This window comes from Adiantum capillus-veneris, chromosome 11, assembly GCF_014529385.1.
Source record: "Adiantum capillus-veneris isolate H3 chromosome 11, ASM1452938v2, whole genome shotgun sequence".
NCBI lineage: Eukaryota > Viridiplantae > Streptophyta > Polypodiopsida > Polypodiales > Pteridaceae > Adiantum > Adiantum capillus-veneris.
Window position 1 is genome coordinate 25,105,951 of NC_140941.1, and position 25,334 is coordinate 25,131,284.

The 25,334-nt window shown below is 45.9% G+C and overlaps 1 protein-coding gene across 3 annotated transcripts in view; it reads right to left on the minus strand.

Annotated features, from left to right (window-relative positions):
- Positions 1-19,119, minus strand: part of LOC147447010 (uncharacterized) — a 162,910-nt gene extending 143,791 nt beyond the window's left edge. For 2 of the 3 annotated variants that reach the window (XM_086522920.1, XM_086522919.1), the window contains exons 1-2: positions 18,963-19,119; positions 18,730-18,891 (exon numbers count right to left, since the gene is read on the minus strand). In XM_086522920.1, the coding sequence (XP_086379046.1) occupies positions 18,730-18,891; positions 18,963-19,058 (258 nt within the window). In that variant the 5' untranslated portion in view covers positions 19,059-19,119. The remainder of the gene's footprint in view (positions 1-18,729; positions 18,892-18,962) is intronic. The other variant, XM_086522921.1, reaches the window with a different exon arrangement.
- Between the last annotated feature and the right edge of the window lie 6,215 nt (positions 19,120-25,334).

Here is a 25,334-nt window from a genome sequence, read left to right on the forward strand (position 1 = left end):
CCCTTTGTTCCTCGCCGCTAGGGGAACAGAGGCCTTGGACTCAGCAGTTGGTTTCTCCTTCCCGCTCTGTGGGAGGACCGAGACAGAGTGGTCCCTAGACTCAGTGGTGGGATGGTTGCATACACAGGTTCTCGAGTTCTCTCACCACATGGGAGAACTTGGAGTTACAGATTTGCTGCAGACTTTGTGGCCACTGGCCAAGTTTGCGGTGACACCCCCAGACTCAGCAGGATGTAGGCACATTGTGGTGTACTTTTTTGCTGATACGCAGTGTTTGCCTTGCTATGTATACATTCATAAGGACTCTTGGGCAGAGGAGGTTGCTTTACGCACGGCTCGCTCTGCTTGGGCTTGGGCCAGGCACTCACTGCAGTCTCGCCTATCTAGAGGACGCTCGGATGCAGATTACTCCCCATCCAAGCCAACCTCGAAGATAGCCCGTCTTGCTGCTGCGACAGCATCTGTTCTCTATCGCTCCCCATGAGGATCGTCTCGTGGAACGTGCAGGGACTAGGTGGGCCCCAGTTTCAGCGACAGCGGGGCCGATTGCGTCAGGAGCTTCAGCGTCGCCTTGTGGGAGGAGAGATTGATCTCCTTATGCTTCAGGAGCACCATTTGTCTGAGAGCCACATTCGGCGATGTGGTCAGATTTTGCGTGGACGGTATGATACCTTTTGGTCAGCTGCTTTTGGACCTGGAGGCATCCAGGGTGGGGTATGTATGACCATTGCGGACTCATTGCAGCAGGCCATTGTGGGCAGAGGGATTATTGTGCCAGACAAGGCTCAGTGGATTACTATGCAGCTTCAGGGTGGCCTTGTGGGCTTCCTGAACATCTATGCGCCCAATGTGGCGAGTGCTCGTGCAGAGTTTTGGTCACAGATTGTCGAGTCTTTGCCACAGGTTGACCATTGGTGTGTAGGAGGGGACTTCAACATGTTGGAGGACCCTTCTGACAAGATCACAGGCAGCCATGCTACTGTGCATGGAGTCGAGTTAGCAGCTTGGGAGAGGTTGTGTATGACTTTGAGGGTCTCGGATACATGGCAGCATTCTGGCTTTGTGAGGCCTCCAGAGAGTCTTGCCTTCTCTAGATCGGACCGCAGAGTGGGAGGAGTGAATCTATCGCGGATGGATCGCTTCTACACTAGTGACCACTTCAGTGACTTGGTGGGGGGCTCAGTGGGCATCCTGGCAGGGACATCCTTCTCGGACCATGCACCAGTGATCCTCACAGTGGCAGACAGGCAGAGGAGTGGGAGCACGATGCTTCACATCCCAGAGCGGGTCTTGTTGGACTCAGCACTCAGAGAGAGGGTAGAGGCTCTCTGGACAGAGGGCATGGACAGCCAGGCTCTACCTGCAGACAAAGTGGCCTTAGGCCTAGCTCAACTTAGCCACTTTTTTCTACAGGAGTCTCTGGCTCGACGGGCTGCAGCGAGAGAGGAGGAGCAACGTCTCAGACGAGGCATTGCTTCACTACAGAGGATGCAGGAGCAGCATCCAGACAGTCCATGGTTGGAGGAGCAGTTACAGCAGGCTCGACAGGAGCTTGCTTACACAGAGGAGAGGCGCCATGAGTTTGCCTTTCATCGACAGGCATCTCAGTGGACTCAGGTGGGTGACAGAGTGACAGGTGCTTTTTTTGAGACAGTGGGACCTCGGCACTCGCATGCCAAGGTCAATCGGTTGAGGAGACCAGATGGGTCAGTTGTTTGTGAGCCCGAGGATATGCGTGCAGTTGCTACTGACTTTTACCGTGAGTTACTGTCGGCTAATCCCCAGTCAAAGAGACAGGATGCATGCAGAGAGCAGGTTTGGGCACAGATGCCTTGTCTTGTGACTGAGGAGATGTGCCAGAGGCTAGAGATACCTCTTCAGCTTGAGGAGCTGCACACGGCTCTTAGGGCCCTCCCTCGTGGTAGCTGTCCAGGTGAGGATGGGCTGACTCCCAGTTTCTTCTTGGAGTACTCGGACCTGCTTGGCCTAGATCTTTGTAGTGCCTTTCAGTACATTCTGCTCACAGGAGTGATGCCACATAGCATGAGTGAGGGCCTGATTTACCTCATTCCAAAGGAGGGTGGCTCCTTGGATGAGATTCGACAGTCGCGCCCCATCACCATCCTAAACTCAGCCTACAAAATTCTTGCCAAGGCTCTGAGTTTGAGGATTCAACCACTTTTGGAGAGCCTTATACATGGGACTCAAACAGGTTTTGTCAAGGAACGCAGTATCTTTGACAACATCTTCACCTTCTGGGAGGCTTCTTCCCTGGCACGACTCCGTGGGGAGGACCTTGTGATTCTTCTTCTCGATTTTGAGAAGGCATACGACAGAGTTGACTGAGACTTTCTAGAGGGCACGCTACGCAGGATGGGCTTCTCAGATGCTTGGATCAGAGGGGTGTCAGCTTTGTACAGACAGGCTCACAACCAGGTGCTTTTGGCAAGCGGTAGAGGTGAGCACTTCATGCTCACACGATCGGTCAAACAGGGTTTTCCTCTTGCCCCCTTTCTCTGTCTGTTTTATGCGGAGGCGATGAGCAGATTTTTGGTGTAAGAGCAGGTTGGTCCGAGGGGCTTAGCACTCCCTATACGGGGAGATGAGCTTCTGGACGCTGAGTTTGCCGACGATTCGGCCTTGTACTTAGAGGGCCAGGAGGCCAATTTACACAGATGTGAGCAGGCTTTGGAGACCTTCTGCTATGCATCGGGCGCACTGATCAACTGGAGAAAGACAATGGGTTTCTCGGTTGGCAGTGCTCTTGTGCGAGATTGGATGCCAGGAGAGGGTTTCAGGTGGATTCCTCCAGGGACTGCAGTTCGGTACTTGGGTTGTCAGGTTGGTTTGGACTTGTCCCCCGAGCAGCAGATTGCTCCTCTTCTCCTGTCCATCAGGAGAAAGCTGTTACATTGGAGCTCAGCACGACTCTCGCTGGCTGGTAGAGTAGTAGTTGCCAATCAAGTATTGTTGGCGACTATGTGGTACATCACTTCTTGCTGGATCTTCTCGAGTTCTTGTATCAGCCAGGTAGAGAGGCTGATCAGGAACTTCCTTTGGTCAGGTCGCGACACTCAGATTGCCCGAGCCAAGGTGGCTTGGTCGGTCATCACGCTTCCTTGTTCTCAGGGAGGGCTTGGGATCATTGATCCAGCACAGCAGAGCAGAGCCCTTCTTGGGAAGTTCGTCGTCAGAGGACTTCTTCCAGGCGAGGAGCCCTGGAAGGAGTTCTTGCTGCAGACGCTTCGTGCCAGGGTGCCTCAGTCAGGAGGCCCTTGGCAACCTTCGACCAGATGGATCTTTACAGAGCTGCGCCGAGTTGGTTTGAGCAGGAGAGTGGAGGACCGATTTGCTGTGAGTTTGCTTCAATCTTGGAAGCTCTTACGGCGTGGCCTAGAGCAAACACCGCCGACGTGCACGGAGGAGCGCCTACAGCAGCCCCTCGTCTGGAACCCCATGGTTAGCACTCAGAGAGGACACTTGGTTGGGAGTCGGCCTCATGTTTCTTGGGGTCCCATGGCAGCTAGTCCAGCCCGCTCTCTAGGTGACTGGCTAGAGTTCACAGGTTTGTCGGAGGAGGTGCAGGCTGTCCAGCTACAGGGCATGAGAGGGGTGCAGAGCATGTGTCAGGACATCTCAGAGTCAGTTCCAGCTGAGTGGCTCACGCCTCTCGAGCCAGTAGCACCCCGGTGGATGGGAGCCTTCACACGACTGGAGGTTCTCATTTCAGTCAGGGCTTGCTCAGAGACTGTCCCAGCCCTGTTCTTCGAGCTTCAGGGTGGGGGACGCTTACAGCGAGTTGCAGTAGAGGCCCCGCAGGTAGCAGAGTGCTGTTTCCAGAGGATCCGAGTTGTGGGCATCTGTGGGAGGACTTGCGTCTGAGACCCTGACCCAGCAGCTCTTGAGACAGGACACTGGAGGCTATGGGCTTGGGAGTGCTGTCCACTGGCACGAGTACAGTGGGATCCTGGTGAGTGGCTATGGAGGGACCCCTTCTCTTCTGCAGACCGCCCAGGAGTCCCCTTCTTTCAGTACACTGTTCGGCTTGGACGGCATATACTTGCAACACAGAGAGAGGCCCGCCCCGCTGCAGCACGTCATTGGCTGGAGGAGAGCCTCTCAGTCGAGTTCTTGGCAGCTTTTTGGCAGAGGCTGTGGGACTCCAGACAGCCGAGGCGAGTCACCTTGTTTCAGTGGCTGGTCGCACATAGAGCCACAGCAATAGGGAGCTAGCTTGTGCATAGTGGTCTCTCGGCCACATGTGCAGCTTGTGACCATTTGGTGGAGAGTCAGCGTCACTGTCTTTGGGACTGTCCCTCGGCCCAGCAGGTATGGCTACGAGTTCTTCGGCTGATGCCTGCTCTCTCCACGGCTCGACAGTACACTTGGGGGGTAGCGGCTTGGTCCACCCTCACGGGCCCGGCACTTCAGTTTGAGCTATCTTCCACCAGCAGGATGATAGTGATAAAGGGGGGGCGACCTACACTTCAGCCTGCTACAGAGATTACTCCACTGGAGTGGTGCAGTGAGAGAGAGGAGTGTTGGGAGCTCATCAGTGGCCTGACACTTTGGTTCATTTGGCGGGCCCGTTGTTTCCGTATCTTTGAGGCTCGCCCTGTGCCACCAGCAGAGACTGTTCGTGACTTTTGGCTAGAGTTGATCCATACTCTCAGAGGACAGCTTGAGGGACTACAGGGCAGCTCCGACCGCATGCGGGAGCGCTGCGAGGCTTTCCTTCGACTCTGGCGCCCTGGGCATTTCTACACCATTGTCCAGGGGGTGCTCAAATGGCACTACTGTCCACCTGTGTGGCTTTTCCCTCCTCCCATCTCTTGATTTAGCCCCATTGTATATATACTGTTTTTTCATTGGGAGAGTCTCCCCATCATGCTTGTTGTAGCCCTCTCTTGCAGAGGTGGTTGTAGCCCTATGGGCAGTTTTCATTAACTAATAGAAGGATCTTTTTCTCGGAAAAAAAAAAAAAAAATATGAGGTTAAGGCTCATTCTCTGGCATGCTTCCTGGAGAAGGTGCAGAGTCTGGAGTACCGGCTTGTACTGTGTTGATGCAATATAAAGAAATACCGAAAGGGGCGCCAAGGTTTGGGGCCAATACTCTCTGGGGTGGAATTCCGCCACTCCGTGTCGCGTGTCGTCTCTCTCTCTCAATTCAATTGTTAATAAAGTGTTGAAAGTCTATTCAGTCTATTCTTTTCTATTGGCACGTGGTGCCCCTCTTGTGACTATGGTATCAGAGCATCAGGCGTGTGCTTTTCTGAAAGCATACCGGTCCTACAAAAGAGCAGACAGAGCTATTGGAATTTTATTTGAGGTATCTTCTGCCTCCGACCTCGGACTTCGACCTCGGACTTATTAGCCACTCCCACCCTTACTTCATCGCGCATCGGGCGCGCTCCCGTCTTCACCGCTCATGTATTACAGCCTACGGGGCATACGCCATTAAGATCACTTGCAAGAGAAGGTCCAAGATTTGTTTCAAGCTGCTGTTTTTCTCAGAGACAGTACCATGCAAATGTCTATAGTTACCAGGCCGCACACTTCCAAGGACTTGGTAAGCTTTTAAGAAAATTTTTTACCGAAGTTATATGGTTTCTGACATCTTCCTTCAGAGTGCAACTTCTGGCAAAGGGGGGTATCCTGAAATGCTTGCCATGGAAACCCTGGCAGATTATAACTTGAAGTTTCTCGACATCTCCCAATAGATGTCTCTTCACGATCAGATGACCTTGGAGGTCCAGTGCGATTGCTATCTTGGGACTACCATCGCCGCCAAAGAAACACTGTTTGTCCAAGAGCTGATGGACCATGTTGTGCTCAGCTACGACCCTATGGAATGAACCTAACCCTAATTTTTTGGTGCAAGTTTCAGGAGTCAGTCGACTTTTCGAGCTCGACTGATGTCGAGATTGCTTTTTAAGTTTGAAATCTGTTTGAGAACTTGTTTGGTGATCCTGTTTGGAATTTGTTTGAAATGGATGGTATCTGTTTTGAACGTGTCTTGGTGCCGATTTGAATTGTTTGACTCTGGTTTTAATACTGGTTTCAATGATTGGTGATTTTACTCCCGGGTGGAGTAGTGAGAAATTATGTTTGAGAATGCTTGTTCATACTCATGGCCCGGACCCTTGTGGTTATTTGCGGGGGGAGTATTGAATGATTGAAAAGTGTTGTTTTTACTCATGGCTCAGACCCTTGTGGTTATCTACAAGGGGAGTATTGTTTTTGTTACTCGTGGCCCGAACCTGCATGGTTATTTACGGGGGGAGTATTGTTGTTGTTACTCATGGCCCCGACCTGCATGGTTATTTATGGGGGGAGTATTAAGAAGTCTGAGTAGTGGTTACTCTCAGCACCTCCAAACGACGCAGGCTGCAGCAGTCAGGGAGGCGTTTGGTTGTAAAAGGCCTCTATACCTCATGGCCCGGACCTTTTTAGGTTATTTGCGGGAGGAGTGATGAGGGAGTAGTTGAACAGCTCATGGCCCGGACCTGGATGGTTATTTGCGGGGGGAGTGTTCTTCGGCGGCTTTATGTTTCTATGTCTTGTAACATGCATATGTGAGCATTTGTGTTGCATTGTGATGTGCCAACCACTGAATATTCCTGTTAGGTGCAATGGAATGAATGTTGTTCTTTCTCACGAGGAGTGCTCCGTATTGTGCTCAAGGTTCCTTTTGTTCTTATGGAAGGGAGAGCCTTCCGTTCTTAATGAGAGAGTGCAATGATCACAAACAAGTGAATGGACACTGTGCGTGAAAGTGTATGAAACTGAGAGATAGAGAGAGAAGAGAATACAACACCAGAGACGTTGTAAAACCCTCCTCTGAAGGCCCCACTCTCGTTGGCGAGAGTGGTCTATGATTGATTGCACAAACTGGTACAAAGTGGATGCATGTGACTGATGCAAGTCTAGGCGAGATCGATGACGACGGCGGGGATGACGAGACCGATCTAAGGGCTGAAAACTGATGCTCTTGTCTTGATGTACAAAAACGCTACTGGCTGAAATCTGATGCAAATCTACTGCTATCCCAAAAGCGCTAATGGCTGAAAATGTCTGGAACCAAAAACGCTGATGTGGGCTGGTTTTTAGGGGGTCAAAGGCTGAAATCTGTTGGTGCTTTATCTGCTGAAAACGCCATGCAAAAGGGGGCGACTTGGGGTTTCTGAAAACGCTAGGGCTGAGGTTGTCTTGCGATGAAGCTATGATGAAAAACGCTAGGTACTGTAGTCCTTTGGCAATGAAGTTCTGCTATTGGAAACGCTAGAAAACGGGTGCTGATGATGACACCTTGTTGAAAAACGCTAGGGCTGGGAACATGGCCCAAGGGTTGGTCTTGCTGAGAAGTGTCTCCAGAGGGCCTGTTGCACGTGAATGCCTGATGCTCTCCTTCTTCTTCTGCCAATTAGTGCTAACCTAGGTTTGCTTATATACAAACTTACTCAATTTTCCCTACCTACTTTCCAACAAGAGTCACTTAAATTAATAAGTGAAAAATGTCAAAAATAGAAAAAATAGGTTAAATGCACTGGAAAATTCCCCCGAAGGATTCTGATGGATTCTGATGGGAATGCTTATGATCATGCTGTGTGCAACCAAAGGATATGCATCTACACTAAGTGCCTGGGCATGCACGGTCTGCGAACAGACTCACAAAAGTGTCAGAACACTTCTAAATCTAAACTGACTGAACTGACTGAACCCTTGTCGTGTTATAGCTTGTCCACGGACACATAGAGTTGCATGTGTCACGTAACATCCCCTCCTTTTCAAAGTGAGGTACTGGTACCGAACTATATGGCGTCGAGGGAGATCGCCAATAGCATCCGGAATCCTGGAAGGGACTCTTCGCCGGCCTACTCTGATGCGTGGGTCGTGCAATACTTGAACTTCATAAAGGTGTGCAATGCTTGCTTCTTTGGGCCGCGCCGAAAGCGACACAAAGCCTTCTGAGGTTTCTTCGATGCTTCAACTTCGTCGAGAGTCATGCTTCTTTCTCCTTCAAGAATATCCATGGCTAAAAATTCCTGAAACCATTTCCAACACAAAACCATGAACATACCTATTCCATGTAAAGAGTGGAAAAAATCTTGTCTTCCTAAAAGACTGTGCATGCAATGTAGATGAACAATGAGACGGAGTGCCAAACCGTTCACCACACACACGCAAACAATGAGATCGAATCTTTCTCTTCTGAGCTAAAGCAATCAACTGTGGCAATTCACAACGGAAATGCCCATGCTTGGTGCTCATACTATCATGTGCTCTTTCTACAAATGTGTCATGCCAAGGAAGAGACATGGAATGTGACTTCCTGAAATGCATACTTTTCAGCTTTGCATGAACAATCCGCATACATGCGTGCTCATTCATGAGTGGAACGTGCTCAACGGACAATATGTCATGCCTAGGAAAAGGGATCACATAAAGACGCTGACGAAAATACAAGAAACAATCACGAATGAAACACTCGAACAATGTGTGTGCACTAATCATACGAACACATAATACTTCCTATAAGGGTTCTTTGGACCTAGGCTCGAGAGCCAAGATTGGTTCTTCTTGAAGGGTGCATTGGACCTAGGCTCGAGAGCCAAGATCGATCCTTCGTGATTGATCGAATCTGCAACGAGGTTAGCTTCGCTAGAAAAAGCATCAACTTCATCCTTGTAAACAATCATGTCATCTTCATACAAATCATCATGCTTGTGAGAAATCACATCTTGATCATGCAAATCATCATGCTTGTCAGTGTTATCCAAATCATCATGCTCATCGTTATCATTCAAATCATCATGCTCATCATTATCATTCAAATCATGCCATGGGCTTCTTTCCTTTCTTGTCTTCCTTGTCATCAGAATCAGCTGGCCTTTTCTTTGTAGGACAATTGTAAGCAATGTGGCCAGGCTGCTCACATATAAAGCATTTGTTCTCTGTCCTCAAGACCTTCTTTTGCTCTTCTGACTTGCGAGGAAAACGTCTTTTCCATTTCTTTGTTGGTCCCTTTTCTGATTCAGCCGTAGCTTTATCTTTCCCTGCGTTGGCTGACTCCTGAGTCCCTTTAGGAGCCTCATTGGGAACGTGCTTCTTGGCTCAATTTTGACGCCAATGTTAAATTCTCAATCTTCTCCCTTGAGCAAACCATTGCCAGTGTTTGCTACCTCGATGAGTTGCGTCAAAGTAGTGACTTTTGTCTTCGTACAGTACTTTCTCAATCCTTTAGGTAGGCCACAACAGTATTTTTCAATCTGTTCTGTCAATGGCACAAACCTATAGGAAGTGCTTTCCAAAACTTCCGATTGTAGTCATCTAGATTCTTGCAAGTAGCATCATTAAGCTGGTGCCATTCTGTCATGACATCTGCTTCGAAATCATCAGATAACCATGCTGCTGCAAAAATCTGCTTGAAGTAAATCCATGTGGACGGAGCTTGCCCTTGAAGCAATAAAGTTGTCCACCATTGTCCCGCATTCCCTGTCAAGAAAGTGGCTGCCTTGCGGACCTTTGAAGCCTCTGTAAAGTTTCCCCCTGCATAGGCCTTGTCAAACTGCTGGAGGAATGAGAGAGCCTTCTTTCTATCATCAAACCTTGTAAAGGTCGTGAAAGTTACACCTTTGCCACCTTCTTTGTATGGAGTTGACCTCTCCAGCGGCGTTAAATTGTCATATGGAAGTGACTGAAACATGGGAACACTATTAGGGTTCATCTGTGTTCCTTGGCCGCTATTAACTTGACCTGGAAATGCCATATTTGGCTGCTGATTTGTAATTCCAGCCATATCAAAATTTGCCTGTGGCATCCCAAATTGGCCCTGAGTGCTTTGAAACCCTGGTAGCATGCCTGTGACACCATACATGGGGTTAGGCATCATTGTTTGAGCACCCCCGAACACTGTTCCTGGCGTGTAAAACTGATTTCCAGGTGCATGACCAACCATGCTCTGGAATACCGATCCGCCTCCAAAATAGCTAGGGTGTACTGAAGGTGGTGGGAAGACTTGTTGCATAGCCTGTAGGTTGCTTCCCTGCCCATTAGAACCAGTTATAGGCTGCTGAAAGGTGGCGGGCTGAACTGGTACAGCTTGAAAGACAGGCATCTCAGCCACTTGTTCTTGCACCTTAGGCACAGGTTGTGGAGACTGCATGTTCTCCGTCAAGTGTACAGGTGTTTCCATTGACTGTGCAGTATGAATCACCTGTGCTCGAGCCTTAACAGGCTTTTGAATATGATCCAGTGACCCAACTTGCTGAGACGAAACAGGAGGTTGCAGAAAGGCTAAAAACCTCGGGTTCTGCATTACTTGTGTGAACATAGCCACAGTAGTAGCCAACTTGGTCCTGAATATATCGTCATCTGTCTGTGGTGGTCTTGAGGACTCACCCACTTCATGTGTCTGTTGACCCTGTGAAGAGGAAACCTCTTCAGTCACATCATCTGGTCTGTCAACCATAATTGCAATTCCCTGTGTCTGGTCTATGATCCCCTGTGTCTTCAAGCCCAAAACTGACCAAGGCTCACTTCTATGGGAAAAAGTGATTTAATCCCATCGATGGAACCATGAAACCGGCCTGTTCAATCCAAAAAGGGCGGTAGACTTTACTTTAAACCTTGATTTAGCTTTCACCCATTATTAGTCGTCTATTATACCTGCGCTATAGTGACACAAAAGAGGGGAATGGGATACAGATGCTAGAATGCACCTGTATGAGAAGACCAACATCAGATTGGCCCCTAACTTAGGCGCCCCTTTCGGTATTTCTTTATTCTTCCAAAGAGGGAATAAACGTTGTGGATCCCTACAAGCTGCCCCGCACAAACTTGGCTGAATTTCAACTGTTCCGGCCCGATTTCGGCAGCATAACTGTACTAGGACCCTTCACAGTCAGTATTCCCACGCATTGAGTGACTTTCCCGACGCATACAGGCACTTTGCAAGACCTGGTGAGAATCTGCAGCACGCTGAATTCTCTGTTTTCAGCCCCGAAAATGCGCCAGATCGCCTGTACAGCGGTCCCCTTGCGTCCCCGAACCTCCTGGGGGTATTAGGGTCCGTTTAGGGCCAAAACCCTAAACCTGCAAAAATACACAGCAGGCTGCAATTTACTGTTTCGGGCTCCGTTTCGCGTGCCGGTCGCATCCGTAGCAAGTCCTCGAGCTCCCGCACCTGTAGGGCTACTTGCCCTTTGAATCGGACGAGATTTCTAGCGTGAAACCTCTCCGAATTCACCTGTAGCTGCGGGGGGGATTAGCCGCTAGCTAATCCAGTACCTGTGCAAGAGGCTCTTGCCTCGGCAATCGCGCATGAACCCACACAACTGTACATTGGTCAAATTAAGAGCCCACTAGAGGGGCATAACATACTGCCAAAGGGGAGAGAGAGGGCAATGCGTAGCGTGCAGGGCATCACTCCTGGCACCGCACTGTGCATAAGAGGGAAAGCAAGCACTCCATAGCTCTTAACCTGTGACAAAATCTGAAAATCAGCCTCCTCTCTCATTTTAGGCGCCCCCTCTCTGGCCAGGAGTAGAAAAATGCTCACAGAGTGCCACATGGCACATTTTCCGACTTTGGGCATTCCCGGCTAAAAATATCTCAACTGGTGCGTCAGTTGACTTTGCAGCAGAGCAAGAAAATGTTCCCCTTGTCATTCCGGAGGTAATGACGCCAACACATTTTCAGGTCCCAAAATAGCAGTTCCCTAAATTTTAGGAGATGTTGCCATTGTATCTTTCTAGGTCATCCGACCCTCTTTGTACACTGCGGCCACATCCAGAACTGAAATGTAGCCTCTGTAGCGAAGGATTCCACTTTGGCTAGTCAATGACCCCACTTGGCTAACCATAGTCCTTGTCCAACCTTAGTGCTCTCTTGCCCTCAGGCCTGGACTCCCTCTGGACAGTTCCACACTAGCTATGCAATGCAGGGCAGTTAAATTTCCCGAGGGGTGTTTCCAAAAAGTGAAAGTAAATAGATAATAAGAAAGAAATCAACAAAAAGGATAGATAGTAGTCACACGCTAGTGACATACCCCCCTCTTAAAATCTCAAACGTCCTCGTTTGCATCTATGTCGTACATGCTCCTAGTCAACACTGATGTATTCAACACCTGTCGACACATGTACGACACATACATGCTCATTGTCAACCCTGGTGTATTCAACACCTCGTCGACACATGTATTGCCTGCGTGTGAACCCTATCCCAATGACATAGTGGTAGCTTCCCACTCTGCCATTGCTTTGAGTCACTAACTTTCCACTGACAAAATGGTAGCTGCACATTTTGCCACTGTCTTATAGTACACGTTGGATCCCGTAACACTTTCGAGCATACCCAAACCTACAGTTTAAGAATGTAGTTACACATGTACTCTTTAATAGAAGCAACTACTGTATCCTTGACAAACTGACAAGAAATACTCACTTCTATAGCACTAACCAAACTTTTGGACATTCCATAAGAGCAATTGCCAAACTGACAATCTGTACAGCTCTAACATTCATGTAACAGGTATTTCATTTGAGCTCACTTTAAATACCATGTACATCATTTGTTTCAGAAGCCATTGTCACACTGACAATCCATGTAGCTTTGAAACTCAAGGGGTCAAGGTAGGTTGCAAATCGAAGGCTTCCAGGTAAAGTGATAACACACTTGGTGACTCTGCAACTTCACCTTCTTCCATCCACTTAGCATCCATTGGTGGATAGTTTCTGAACTTTACCAAGTAACGCCTAGCAACCTTGCCTTTCACTTTCCTTTCTTTGTGTGCCAAAATCTGTTCAGGGACCAAGATCTCGTCAAGTTCCTCGACTTCCGGCTGATCTTCAGCTGGCATATCTTCTGGCACATCACCCACATAGGGTCTGAGAAGACTCACATGAAACGCATTGTGAATCTTCCAACTGTCAGGCAATTTCAGCCTATATGCAACATCACTGATTATGTCGCATACTTGAAAAGGCCCATAGTAACGCATGCTGAGCTTTGGAAACAATCTTTCCTTGCCCTTCATCTTCTTTAACCTTGCCTTTTCAAAGCGTAAAAGCACCCAATCACCAAGTGAATATACCACTTCATGACGGTGACGATCAGCTGCTTTCTTTTGCTTTGCCTGAGTCTTTTCCACGGCCACTTTGACCTTCTTGTACATTTCATCCATGTCCTGAACATACTTATCTGCTTCAAATATCTTGTCTTTTGTATGCAGTATGGGAGGAACTTTCTTGCCACCTTCAACAATCTCAAAAGGTGCCTTGCCAGTTGATGAATGCAATGTATTATTGTATGCATACTCCACCAATGGCAAATACTGCTCCCACTTTCCTTTATGCTCTGACACATAGCACTTCAGCAGATCTAGGACAGTAGAATTTGCCTCTTCTGACTGCCCATCTGTTTGAGGATGAAATGACGAAGAGAATTTGAGCGTGGTGCCCATATTCCCAAACAAGCCTCTCCAGAACAAACTTGTCATGCGTGGATCACGGTCGCTAACAATCGACGATTGTTCATAAAATTCAGATTTGAATTGAGTCCATGTTCTGGCTTGTGTACCTTTCAGAATTTTGGTTAACCACTAGTTGCTTGCCGTCTCTTTGAGATACATCCCAACATGACCCAACTTGGATTTTTCGATAGAGTTTTTGTTGGCAAAAGCAAGTTCAAACTAGCTGATGAAATACAGTGCCTTGGAGATGTCTCTCCGTCCCGCGTAACTGTCAAACTTGACATCCTTGTCTCCGGATTTGAAAACCCGCATCTTGTGGTTGACGCTTGCAGTTATCCTTCTTGAACTTGGGATTCTCTTTAGTATTACGTAGGGAAGTAGTAGGCGTTTTGAAGGCTTAGATAGTATGAGAAGTGGAAGTACTAGTATAATCACGAGAGTATGATGGAGAAGAGATAGAGACATCCTTGCTTTCGGTCAGCAGAGAGAGTTCTGTTTCCTGACCCTTGCTCTTGGAAGTCCGTTTGTTCCAATCCGGAGATCCCTTGTGCGCTTCGGCACCTCTTTTCCACATTTTCCTCCTTCAAGTTGTTACCACCGGCAAGATTTTCCTGACACCTATCGGCATTTGTTCCTTGCAGCTTCTTGATTCCATCCAAAACCTTCTGGATGGCCAGCAACGTGAGAAGCTGTTGCAATTCTGTGAGTTGAACTCGTACTTGCTGAAGTTCATCTTCAACGGTTCTCCCCGTGGTTCATCATGGTTCTTCCCGGAATCGTCCTCCTTTGCAGAAAAAGAGAGGCAACCGAGCTTTGATACCACAATCACAAACGGAAGCGCACACGACTAATCAATAAGCTGAAAATAATAAACTCTCAACCAAAAGAGACGACGGAGAAGGTCGACACAATATTGGGGACTAGAAGATGGGTTGGTCCCCCCCTTCCCCCCTTAAAGAGAAGCTTTATTAGGGAGAATCTTTTTACAAGCACAAGAACAGGAGAAACCCCTCTGTTCGTAATCTTAGACTCGATGGTCGATTCCTTCCCGTGCGAGAAATTCCGGAGAGGTGAGCTCTGCATCCTGAGTGTGAAACTCCGCAAACTGTTCCGGATTCCGTTTCCAGATTCCCTGAGCGTGGCATAGGCCTCCTTGCGCCTTCTCCGTGAAGGAGTACCGTCAAAAAGCACAAACACAGAAACAAAAACTCGCAAAGCGTATTCACAAGCTTTACTTGTCGCTTCAAGTACAGACAAGCGACCTTTGCACGATGGCTTCACGTGTTCACTTGCAGATTCCCAGCGGTACATGCTAGCGCTGGCAGAACTGGTGGAAGAGAGAGGGTGTTGGCTGCTTAAATAGGCTCCGACGGGCAGCACGAATAGCTGGCGCAGATCCTCCCACAATAGCAGCAAGGAGGTAGCGCTGAAATAACTGAGGGAAGAGAGAGAAGATTGGTGCTAATTTAGAGAGAGGAGAGAGATCGCTGCTGTTTTTTCAGCCGGAAGGACAACGCTCGTGTTTTTTTAATAAATCTTGCTTCTAATTTGATTAAGTGGCTACCCACTTATTAAGAGGCTGTCCGGTCACTTAATAAAACATGTGAACCTGTTTAAAAACTCAATAAAAACTCAGTGAGCTAAAAATTGATGCTACACAACACTTCTCAAACGTCCTTGGATGCAATCCTCGGGCAAGATGCAAAGCAGACAAAGATTCCTCGCGGGAAAGCATCTGCTTTCTCAGAAAGCACTTAAAAATATCCCGCTTTTTAGAAAAAGCTTCTCAAAACCCATCTTTATCCTTGTCCTTGCGTCTCTACACGTATTCCTTTATCCACTTCAGATTTCCTTCCAGACCAATGAAATATTCCCTTTCCGATGCTCCAGTCACTAATCATGTGACGCGTCGGGAATACCTATTTCTCGGTCTCTTCCACTGAACTAACGGTACAACTTCTCGATGCTTAATGTCACCCATAATATGACACATCAAAGTTGTCCGTTCTTGATAACTTTTGTCGACTCCAGTAGATCTACACTTCTTAACTTTTACGGTTCGAGTGTACACATTTAAATATCCTAATTTCAGTAAATAGAAATTACTCACAAAAATAAAAAATTAGTCCATTTAGCAACATTCTACCTCTGATTATGCTAGCCCAAATAGGCAATTACCTTATGTGATAAGGATGATGTTCAGCACGTAGAACATTGGTGCCCTCTTACATTGCCATTTGCTACTTTGCAACTTCTACCTCTGATTATGCTAGCACAAATGGGCAATTACCTTATGTGATAAGGATGATGATATGGAGTGTTGGAGAGTAGGAGATATCATGTTAGTTCGCGACTTTTATGCAAGCACAACTTCTTGTCACATTGTCTTTTTTGATACATCAATAGAGATAAGTATGGTAAATATCTCCTAGAAATGGGAGATTTCCATAAGTTAGTCATACTCGATGGCATAGCCATATGGCATTATCATGAAGATTTACATGTTATCCTCTCCCTCATGGTGCAAGAAAATCATATTATATACTCGCCCAAATTGCTTTCATACCACGTATCCGAGAGCTCTCCATTTCAATGCCACCCATTGGAGTTGATCATGCACACCTATCTTTCACACTAGACTACTACTATTCTACAACTGCTCATGGATAGCCAACAAAGACGTTCTAATCCAAGTTTTGAGATCTTTAATTTACTACTAGAGGTAGACCCTGTGACATGTAACGAGCTTGGACACCCCAAGTCTAGATTCTATCGCGACACAAAAGAGATTCACTTCAAAACACTTCACAATTCAAGAGTCGACACGGCCCAGCGTAGTTCCGTGCCAAGAGAGATTGGCCCCAAAGACTAGCGCCCCTTTCGGTACTTCTTATATTAATCTTTGAGCAAAAGTACAACTCCCGCGAGTGCTCGCTCTCAGACTTTGCATCCAAATGCCGTCAGAAGTGAGACCCTTGGGTCACTTATAAACATTACAAGGGATGTTAAAAGCATTAAACTTAAAAGCTTATGACTTAAAATGTGCCAGCAAATTACGGAAATCCGTACAATGGCCATGTCAGCATGTCAACGCAAAAAGCAGACGTCTGTACATTGCCACGTTAGCAGTCTGTACAATGCCACGTCAGCAGTCTGTACAATGCCACGTCAGCAATCTGTATGTTGTCCACGTCAGCAGGTTCGTACAGTACCACGTCAGCAGCAGGTCCATACGCTGCCACATCAACATGTCCATACGCTTTCTGTCTGCACGATCATGCCACGTCATCAGTTTGTGACACGACAAGTCAATGATGTGGCACCACCAAGTTCAACCAATGGAATAGATCTCAGCCGAGGGGCCTAGGCCCTAAACCCTAGCAGAAAAAGAAGAAGAAGAAGAAGAAGAAGAAGAAGAACAAGCTCTACCCAACTTATTGAAACCGGCCGACTGGCCTAAAACACAAAGTAGATTAGGAATAAAAATCCTAACTTGACCAACATATAGAACATTGGCCGAGGGACCTGAACCCTAAAAAAAACAGGGTACACAAGTCATTCAGTGTTTCTCATTTCATAGATGATCACAGATGCAAGTACATGTCATAAAAGAGAAGAGAGAGTTTGTGCAGGGCATAGAGTATTCTGGCTCTAACAAATAGATTGACATGGACCACCTTTCTAGGGAGAGAGAATCGGTGATTGGTCAAACAAACGTAGTGATCAAATGCGTCTATGACCTGGACGCAAAGACCCTAACCCTAAAACCCGTCACACAAGAGAACGGCTTTCTTGCAAAAAGCATTTTCTTATTGAGGATGGATTTATCTTACGACCAAGATTACTGAAATAAGACCTCTTGCACGGGCTTCGAAATGTCATAGGTTAGATTCAAACCTCCTCTCATCACTTGCACATAGAGATGTGATACGCTCTAGTACCCCCAAAGGAACGAATACACCAGCTATGCAACTTAGAGCCAAAGACAGAGGAGCATTAAATATGTGGGTGCCTAGTATACTATGAGATACAAGGACGATTTCATTGTCTCCGGGCCTCTATTTAGGGTGATAGATTAACTGATCAAAGATGCCTTGGGCTATTCTTGTTGGAGCTACACATGCACAAATATGCTTTATGGGACACATTAGTTTAAAGTTCATGGGACTCTCCTAGATAGAGCTACAAGACTAGTAGATTTCGATGCCCTCGAACCTCTCGCAGATCACGTCACCGACATATTTACCATACGCCGCATCCATGCCATTAATGAGAGGCGTAAAGAAGCTCATACAAGGCCCTTTGCACAAGAGGAAATTGATGCCACGATGCAATGGCCCATAAGAGAGTTCATGTGATGGTACTTACAGTGGCAGACGACTAAGGAGTGCAGGCTTTGGCAGACACCAGCCAGCTATTCCAGTTCACATTTTAGAATTTTTATCCTACTCTTTTGTATTTTCTATACTAGACACTTGGATCTTATTACAATCATGTGATTGTCTGGTCTCGTAGGTCTTTAAGGCCTTTTGCCAACGTAAATAAACATTTCATTCATTTCATTTCTTGCAAAAATATCAAAAAGCACAATCTACACTTCACTTTTTGGAAATCGCTTTTGGAGGACACCCCAGTTTTAAGGGGGCCATATATAAAATTCTTGGGTGTAGGCACATAGATAAAACAAACACACACTTGGTGCATGAAGACGGAACGGACTTGCAGATTCCTGTCCTTGAGGACACTCAATCAATAAATAAATACCCGACCACAGAGTGCTAACAATGGCAGTTCAGGGCCACCAATTCTCCTGTGCAGGAGCATCCCACTCCACCATCTTCTCCCTTTAGTCTCTTATTCGGTTTCAGTTATTCAGTTGTTTAGTTGTTTGTGAAGCATTGAAGTGTTCCAAGTGTTGCAGAGTGGTAGTTCAATGTATTTTTCTCGGACCACTCATCGGAAGTGGTTGTAGTGAGATCCGAGCTCAACTACTTCTTTGCCTTTTCACAGCCCTTTCTGTGGACTTCATGGCCACATTTCTCGAAACTGTCCAACATCCGCAAACAGTAAACAACCACTTTTATCCCATAACAGGGAAAACAAGACGCCAAGTCCTACAGTTGGATTGATTGCTGACTTGATGCAAATAACTTCGAGTCGAACACAACATCAACCATTCACAGAATCAGCCACTGGACTTGCCTGTAGATCCTGCAGCCTGAACTTGCACTCATTGTAACTGGGCTAAAGAACACACCTGTACAGAGGCTGTGCATTCATGTGTTTCAGATGGCGGTGCGATATTGGAACATGGCCCATCCACCATAGAATCTTCCATGAGAAGTTCAAAATTGAGCCGAACACGGAAGCAGGTAGTGGCAGGAGGGTACTTTCTCTGTGCTAGATGCAAAATGTTGCCCTGGGTACGGTTAAAGTCAGTAACAGCAGTTGCTACGGGAAGAGTACGAAGGGGCATTAAGTGCTACTTACCTGCAATGGAAATTGCGGTGGCGTGCGTGGGCAATGTCGACCTGGAAGCTTCCAACAGTTTAGCCTGACAGTGCTGAGGTTTGAGAGTATCATCATTATAATAGATCATGACTTGGGGAATGTCTCATGCTGCCGCGTGCATTGACTACAGCCACCCTCGTCTATATGTGCCACCTAAAGCATGGGATCAATGGTTCCTATTTGAATCGTGGTCATCGCAGATCTGGATCGTCGATCTCTAGAAACTAATCTCGGAATCGTTGTGGGTATGTTCGACGTAAGGTTAAAGTCAATGATAGTAGTTGCTACGGGAAGAATAGAAAGGGGCATTAGATGCTACGTATTTGCAACGGAAATTGTAGTGGCGTGTGTGGGCAATGTCGACCTGGAAGCTTCCAACAGTTTAGCCTGACAGTGCTAAGGTTTGAGAGTATTATTATAATAGATTATGACTTGGCGAATGTCTCATGTTGCCGCGTGCATTGACTACTACAGCACCCCGCGTCTATATGTGCCACGGGGTCTAAAGCATGGGATCAAGAGTTCCTATTTGAATTGTGGTCGTCGTAGGATCTGGATCGTCAATCTGTTAAAACTAATCTCGAGAGCCCGAGATTGGTTTTTACGGATGGTTTGCGCGGGAGAGTGAGGACCATTATTACTTTGAGTGGCTTGAAAGCTTTGCAGCTTTATAGAATCTCACGTTCAGTTACATGTTTGAATTTAATTTCATCATAACTATGATGGCGCCAACTACTCTCCCAAGTAATCTCGGGATGTCGAGATTACTAACTAATCTTGGGATCAATTTGGGCATGGGCTCATGGTTGAGTGCGCAAACGACTAAGATGCAAAGTCTTTGCGGCTACCATCATCAGGTATTCTTGTGCTTTGATCTACCATAACAATGGAACCCCTTATGGCGGGAGAAGTTAGCGACCATTTGTTCTCCTATTCTAGTGATGATTCCATTGAAACGTCAAGTAATGAGCAGCTGCACTCGTATGATGCTGACCATTTTCTAGTTGGTGAATAAGTTAGTTCACAAGATCCATTTTTGTATGTATCACTCGTATATTTCTACTTCAATTGAGATGCGCACAACTTCATGATAAAATCTTTGCAACAAGATGTAGAAGCAACATTGGAATGTCTCAATGGATGTGACCAATCGGTGGATTTGAAGAAGTGGCGAAGATTGAAAGATGACTTGAGGATTGGAAAGAAAGAAGACAATAATCTTTGCCTTGTTCTCAAGGAAAAATTGAATCTACGTATTGCATCGATCGAGGATTGGGAACGCATTGTCCAAGGAGATCATTTTGGTATAGATCTCAACACACAACATGGTGTCAATGACACAATAGAAGTCAAAATGGTATGTTGGTATTCAAAAGCATGGTATTCCAATAACTTACAATAGAGACTTTGTCGATGCATACGGGTGTAAATATAGAAAGACCCATGTTCTTTCACAATCATGGCACCATAACATGGATCTCAACAAGGAGCCCTCGATTACTCTCACTACAACCATAGCTAATGTGGAGGAGCAACTAAAGAGCATAATGAGCGAGTACAAGGCCTGATTACTACGAGTACACTCAACAAAGACATATGGCTCTCTAAAAATGATTGTTGACTACAAATGGCATAGAGGAGGTGAACCCTAACGAAGAGGAGGCCTAGAAGAGATTGCGTGCATCCAAGAAGTGTAGTTGTGCCTTCAAGGTTCAAGTCAAGTACAAGTAGGATTCAGAAAAGATATACATATTTATTCATCCTTTCCATACGGGCCATGAACTAGGGACTAGAAATGACCTCTATCACCTCCCGGTTCATAGAGGAGGTGAACCCTGACGAAGAGGAGGCCTAGAAGAGATTGCGTGCATCCAAGAAGTGTAGTTGTGCCTTCAAGGTTCAAATCAAGTACAAGTAGGATTCAGAAAAGATATACATATTTATTCATCCTTTCCATACGGGCCATGAACTAGGGACTAGAAATGACCTCTATCACCTCCTGGTTCATCCATTGGTGATTGAAAGCTGCATAAATGACTTGTTTGATGTGGGAAACTCTCGTCATATAGCTCAATGTCTATGTCCAAAGAGAAACTCCATATGCAAAAGGCCTCCCTCCCCGAGTCGACTATCTTCAAGTTCTTCATGGTTCCCCAAGAAATCACCTCCTTGTCATTTATTGTACGTCATGTAGGTACATATATAAATACCTTCCATTCCCTTTCAAATTAAAAGTGCAAAATTTTTAATCTTATCTTTTTCCATAAATCTTAAAAGTGAAAAGGTTTGGGTGGAAAATCAAATGCATTTATAATCATATTCTTGTCCATAAATCTTATAGGTGATATGTCTAAGGATTAATCAATGTACATAGAAATTTTGGCCTTAAAAGAGTCCAAACAAGGTATGCTAAAGTTCTCTTAAATCGTACCAAATACTTGTAGTTAATCTTTTGTTCTAGGTTGTATATTGTCAACCCTATAATCCAGAAGCAAAGGCGGCCGACAAACATAAACCATTTATAATCATCATTCAAGACAATTGGATGTTGCAAATGGCCATACACTTTAGTCATAATAATGTGTGGGTAGTTGATAGTACTTTCAAGACAAATGTTTATGGGCTCCCACTATATGCTATTGTTTTGCATAATCAACTTGAAACTGAGCTATTCATATGGTTTATGATATGTACATATGATCCGGGATTCCACCACCACGAGGTTATTGCTTTGGAAACAACACTCACTATGTTTTTTTCTCGAATGGGTAGTGTGTGTCCAAGTGCAATAGTAATTGATAAATCTCAACAAGAACTAGAGGCATGTTTAGCAGCAATCAACAAAGATTCTCACTCTTGGGCCTATGTTCATGATGGTACTCGTCAACAAATTTCTTGCCAAGTGTTGCTATGTTGGTTCCATGTCAAAAAAGCTTGGGTGGAAAATTTGCTTCCATGTGTAAGTGAGAGATAGATATTTGTTTGTCAAAACATCTTTCTCATCCTACATACATGCCTTCATGTTTTGACAATAACGTTCATGCATGTCCCAACGGACTTGAGGAATGACATTTACACAACATTGTCAAATCTCAAGCACAATGATATACAAGAAGACTTTGATAGATGCTACCAAGAATTTCCACATAGGTACGCAAGCTTGCATAATGTCATTCGATATGTTTTCGAATGGTTGTGGACGACCTATTGGAAGCGGTGGCAACACAACATCACTACATTGACGATTTGTTTCAAGGTGGTGTCTCATGTCCACCCTCTTTTCAAAAAGTTGAGGTTTGTTTATGCAAACTTCAAAGGCAAAGCAATACCGCCACCACTTTCCAGATTCACCTTGAATGCACTTGACCAATACATGTTCCTATGAAATTGGCAGAGATGGATTGTCACACACATACTCTCTCTCTCTCTCTCTCTCTCTCTCTCTCTCTCTCTCTCTCTCTCTCTCTCTCACACACACACACACACACACACACACACACACCTGTGAGGTTGCATGCGATGACGAAGGAGCCTCCTCTTTCTACTGCATTTCCATCATATTTGAAGGCACCTCTTTGATCTTGGAAAATCCACTATTTGCATTCCTCGTGTTAGCCTTCTCTTTATTGAGTTGTTGTTTTGCCAATCACATACGCGCCATGATTAGAGAGCTCCTTCCACTCTCCCACTCTCTCACCCTCACGAGCTTGTTGTGGCTGTTGAGGTAAAGGTGGTGTGCCTCTTACCCAGTTCGGACATGCCAGAGATGTCCAACCGCCCATTACTCGTACACACCTTATTCTTTACTAGTTAGAAGAATAAGGGACTCTCTCACACACATTGTATTGAGCTGCTCCACCCACATTGTGTGTTCTCTCTCTCTCTCTCTCTCTCTCTCTCTCTCTGAACACGCACCGCATTTGCGCACTCACAATTGGTATAAGAGCTTTGGTTTCACGCACTCACAGGAGTCCTACAGAGAAGTGAGCTTTTGGCTATGGTGAGCTCGCTTTCGGTGGGAGCTTGAGTTCATGAGCAACCACCAGCTCTGTGCTCATGGAAGCTTGAGGGACATTCCCCAAGCTTGAGAAGAGAGTGTATTGCAAGTGTGTATGCTATTTTGCAGCCATATTTGCAAAAAGAATGCAAAATTGCATTTCTCCAAGTCATTTTTCGGGCTCCAAAACAATGTTTTTTGCATAACTTTTGCATAGGGAATGTGATTTATGCAAGGTCATGATGTAACCTGGGGTTTTGGCACACTTCAAATGAGATGGTGATATCCATTTGGGCTGATTTTGATCTCTTAAATTTTTGATGTAGCAGTTGTTTATTGTGCGTCGAGGATTCCCCACATGGTTTGCTCTAGAGTGTGAGAATGGTATTGGCTCTGCAGGCTTGCTCTTAGATGGGAGGATATGATGTATGCTTGAGTGTGGATTTTGCGCACGATTTGCTCATGGTTTTGAGCAAATTTATGGCATGTATGGTTATTTATGGTCAGATAGCCGAAATACTGCCGAAACTCTTGAAAAAATTTTCCAACAGTTTAATGCGCATGATTTGATGTAATCCAGGTAATGATGCAAGTTGCACTCAAGGCTTGTGCAATATTATTTGCAAGTGGGAGATTAGTGGGTGTATGCCTTAATATTGCACTGGGTGAGCTTGGTGATTAGCTCATAGATTTGTAGTGTCTTGTGCAACAGGTACAACTCATGTATTGACATTGCTTTATGCTCCTTGATTCCGATCGAGGGATTCCCGGATTGTTTGCCATTGTGTTTTGCATTGTGCCATAGTATTTTGGCCTTGTTTGTCTCGTCGATTTTGTGGTGATATTTTTCTCTGGTTACAAAGGAGACTCTGCCAAATTTTTGCCAGGTTTTATGCGTTTTGTGACGTGCTAGAGAGTTGTTTTAGCCACATTTTGGCTTGTGCCTATGCGGATGGTCATTTTGCTTGCACTCTCATTGCGTATGGTCACTATTTATGCATGATTGGTTCTTGGTTTTGGTAGAGGATTATGCGCTTTATGCGATATTTGCCATAGATTTGGTGGCAGATGTTTGATCAGCTGGTTTTCTTTTGCATTGTTTTGAGCGATTATGCTCTTGGAGGAAAGTGCATTTACACTTTGTGTGGGATGATCTATAGACTCATTTTGTGGTTAGTTATGGAATCTTGCAGTGATAGTTCGTCATTGGATACACAAGTTGGTGTATCACGCAGATCTCAGAGGCGCAGACATGTGGTTTGTTGGCATTGTGGTAGACCAAGGCACATGAGGAGACGATGTTTCAGGCGTTGGAGACAGTGGAGGTTTCCATTGGTTGTTGGTGAGAGTACAAGTGTGATAGAACCTCCTACTTCCATAGGTTCACCTAGACATGCATGGAATTTGTCTTACGATTGGTAGTTGGACAATAGTGCTTTATGCCATGTTACTCCTCGCAGGGAGTGCTTTAGCATGTTTTCTACTTTGAGACAGGATAGTGTTCATGGTGTGGGGGACATTCATTTGCACCTTGCCTGTGGGACTATGCTTGTGTTCCATGATGTTCAATATGTTCTTGATGCTTATCGCAGCTTGATCTCCATCTCACAACTTAGAGATCATGGGTGTCATGCTCAGTTGACTAATGAGTCTTACTTAAGAGGAGAGGGTCGCTTGTGACAACATGAGGCCATCGTGGTTCTGGTTTGAATCTTCTTGGTTTCAGTGATGCCATAGTCTCTGTGACTCCATTGCCATGTAGACATTTGTAGTCTAGGAGAGTACACTTTGTTGATGAGCAACATGACACTTCGCTCGTTGTGCATGTAGGGTCTAAGGACAGACATGTAGAGCACGACAACTCTTTGAATGCATGACTAGAGTAGTCATCAATGGTGGTGATGGATTTCGAGGCTTTTCCATTTAGGGAGCAAAGCAGTGAGTCACATGTACGAGACAACTCAATCTTAGTGACTTGGCAAACATGTACTTTCATAGATGAGTTCCAGAGAGTTAGAGCGGCCATGCTCTATCAGGAAACAACGAATTGATCCTCTTAGGACAGAGATGCCTCCTACCACAAAGATGAATGATATGGATTTCTTTGACATGCTCATGCTAGAGGATGATATGGTGATGCCAGGACATGCGGATATAGTCCCTATGGATGATGAGTGAGTGACGACTACCCCGGAGTCAGAATTGACGCGTCCATATGCGACTAGTTCTAGTGGTGATGCAGTGAGGGTTGAGATACCTACTGCAAATGGATTGACAAAGATCATTGCACATGGCATTGATGCGATTGGCATGGATATGGTGGCAGAGATTACGCGTTTATCATCAGCTATTGG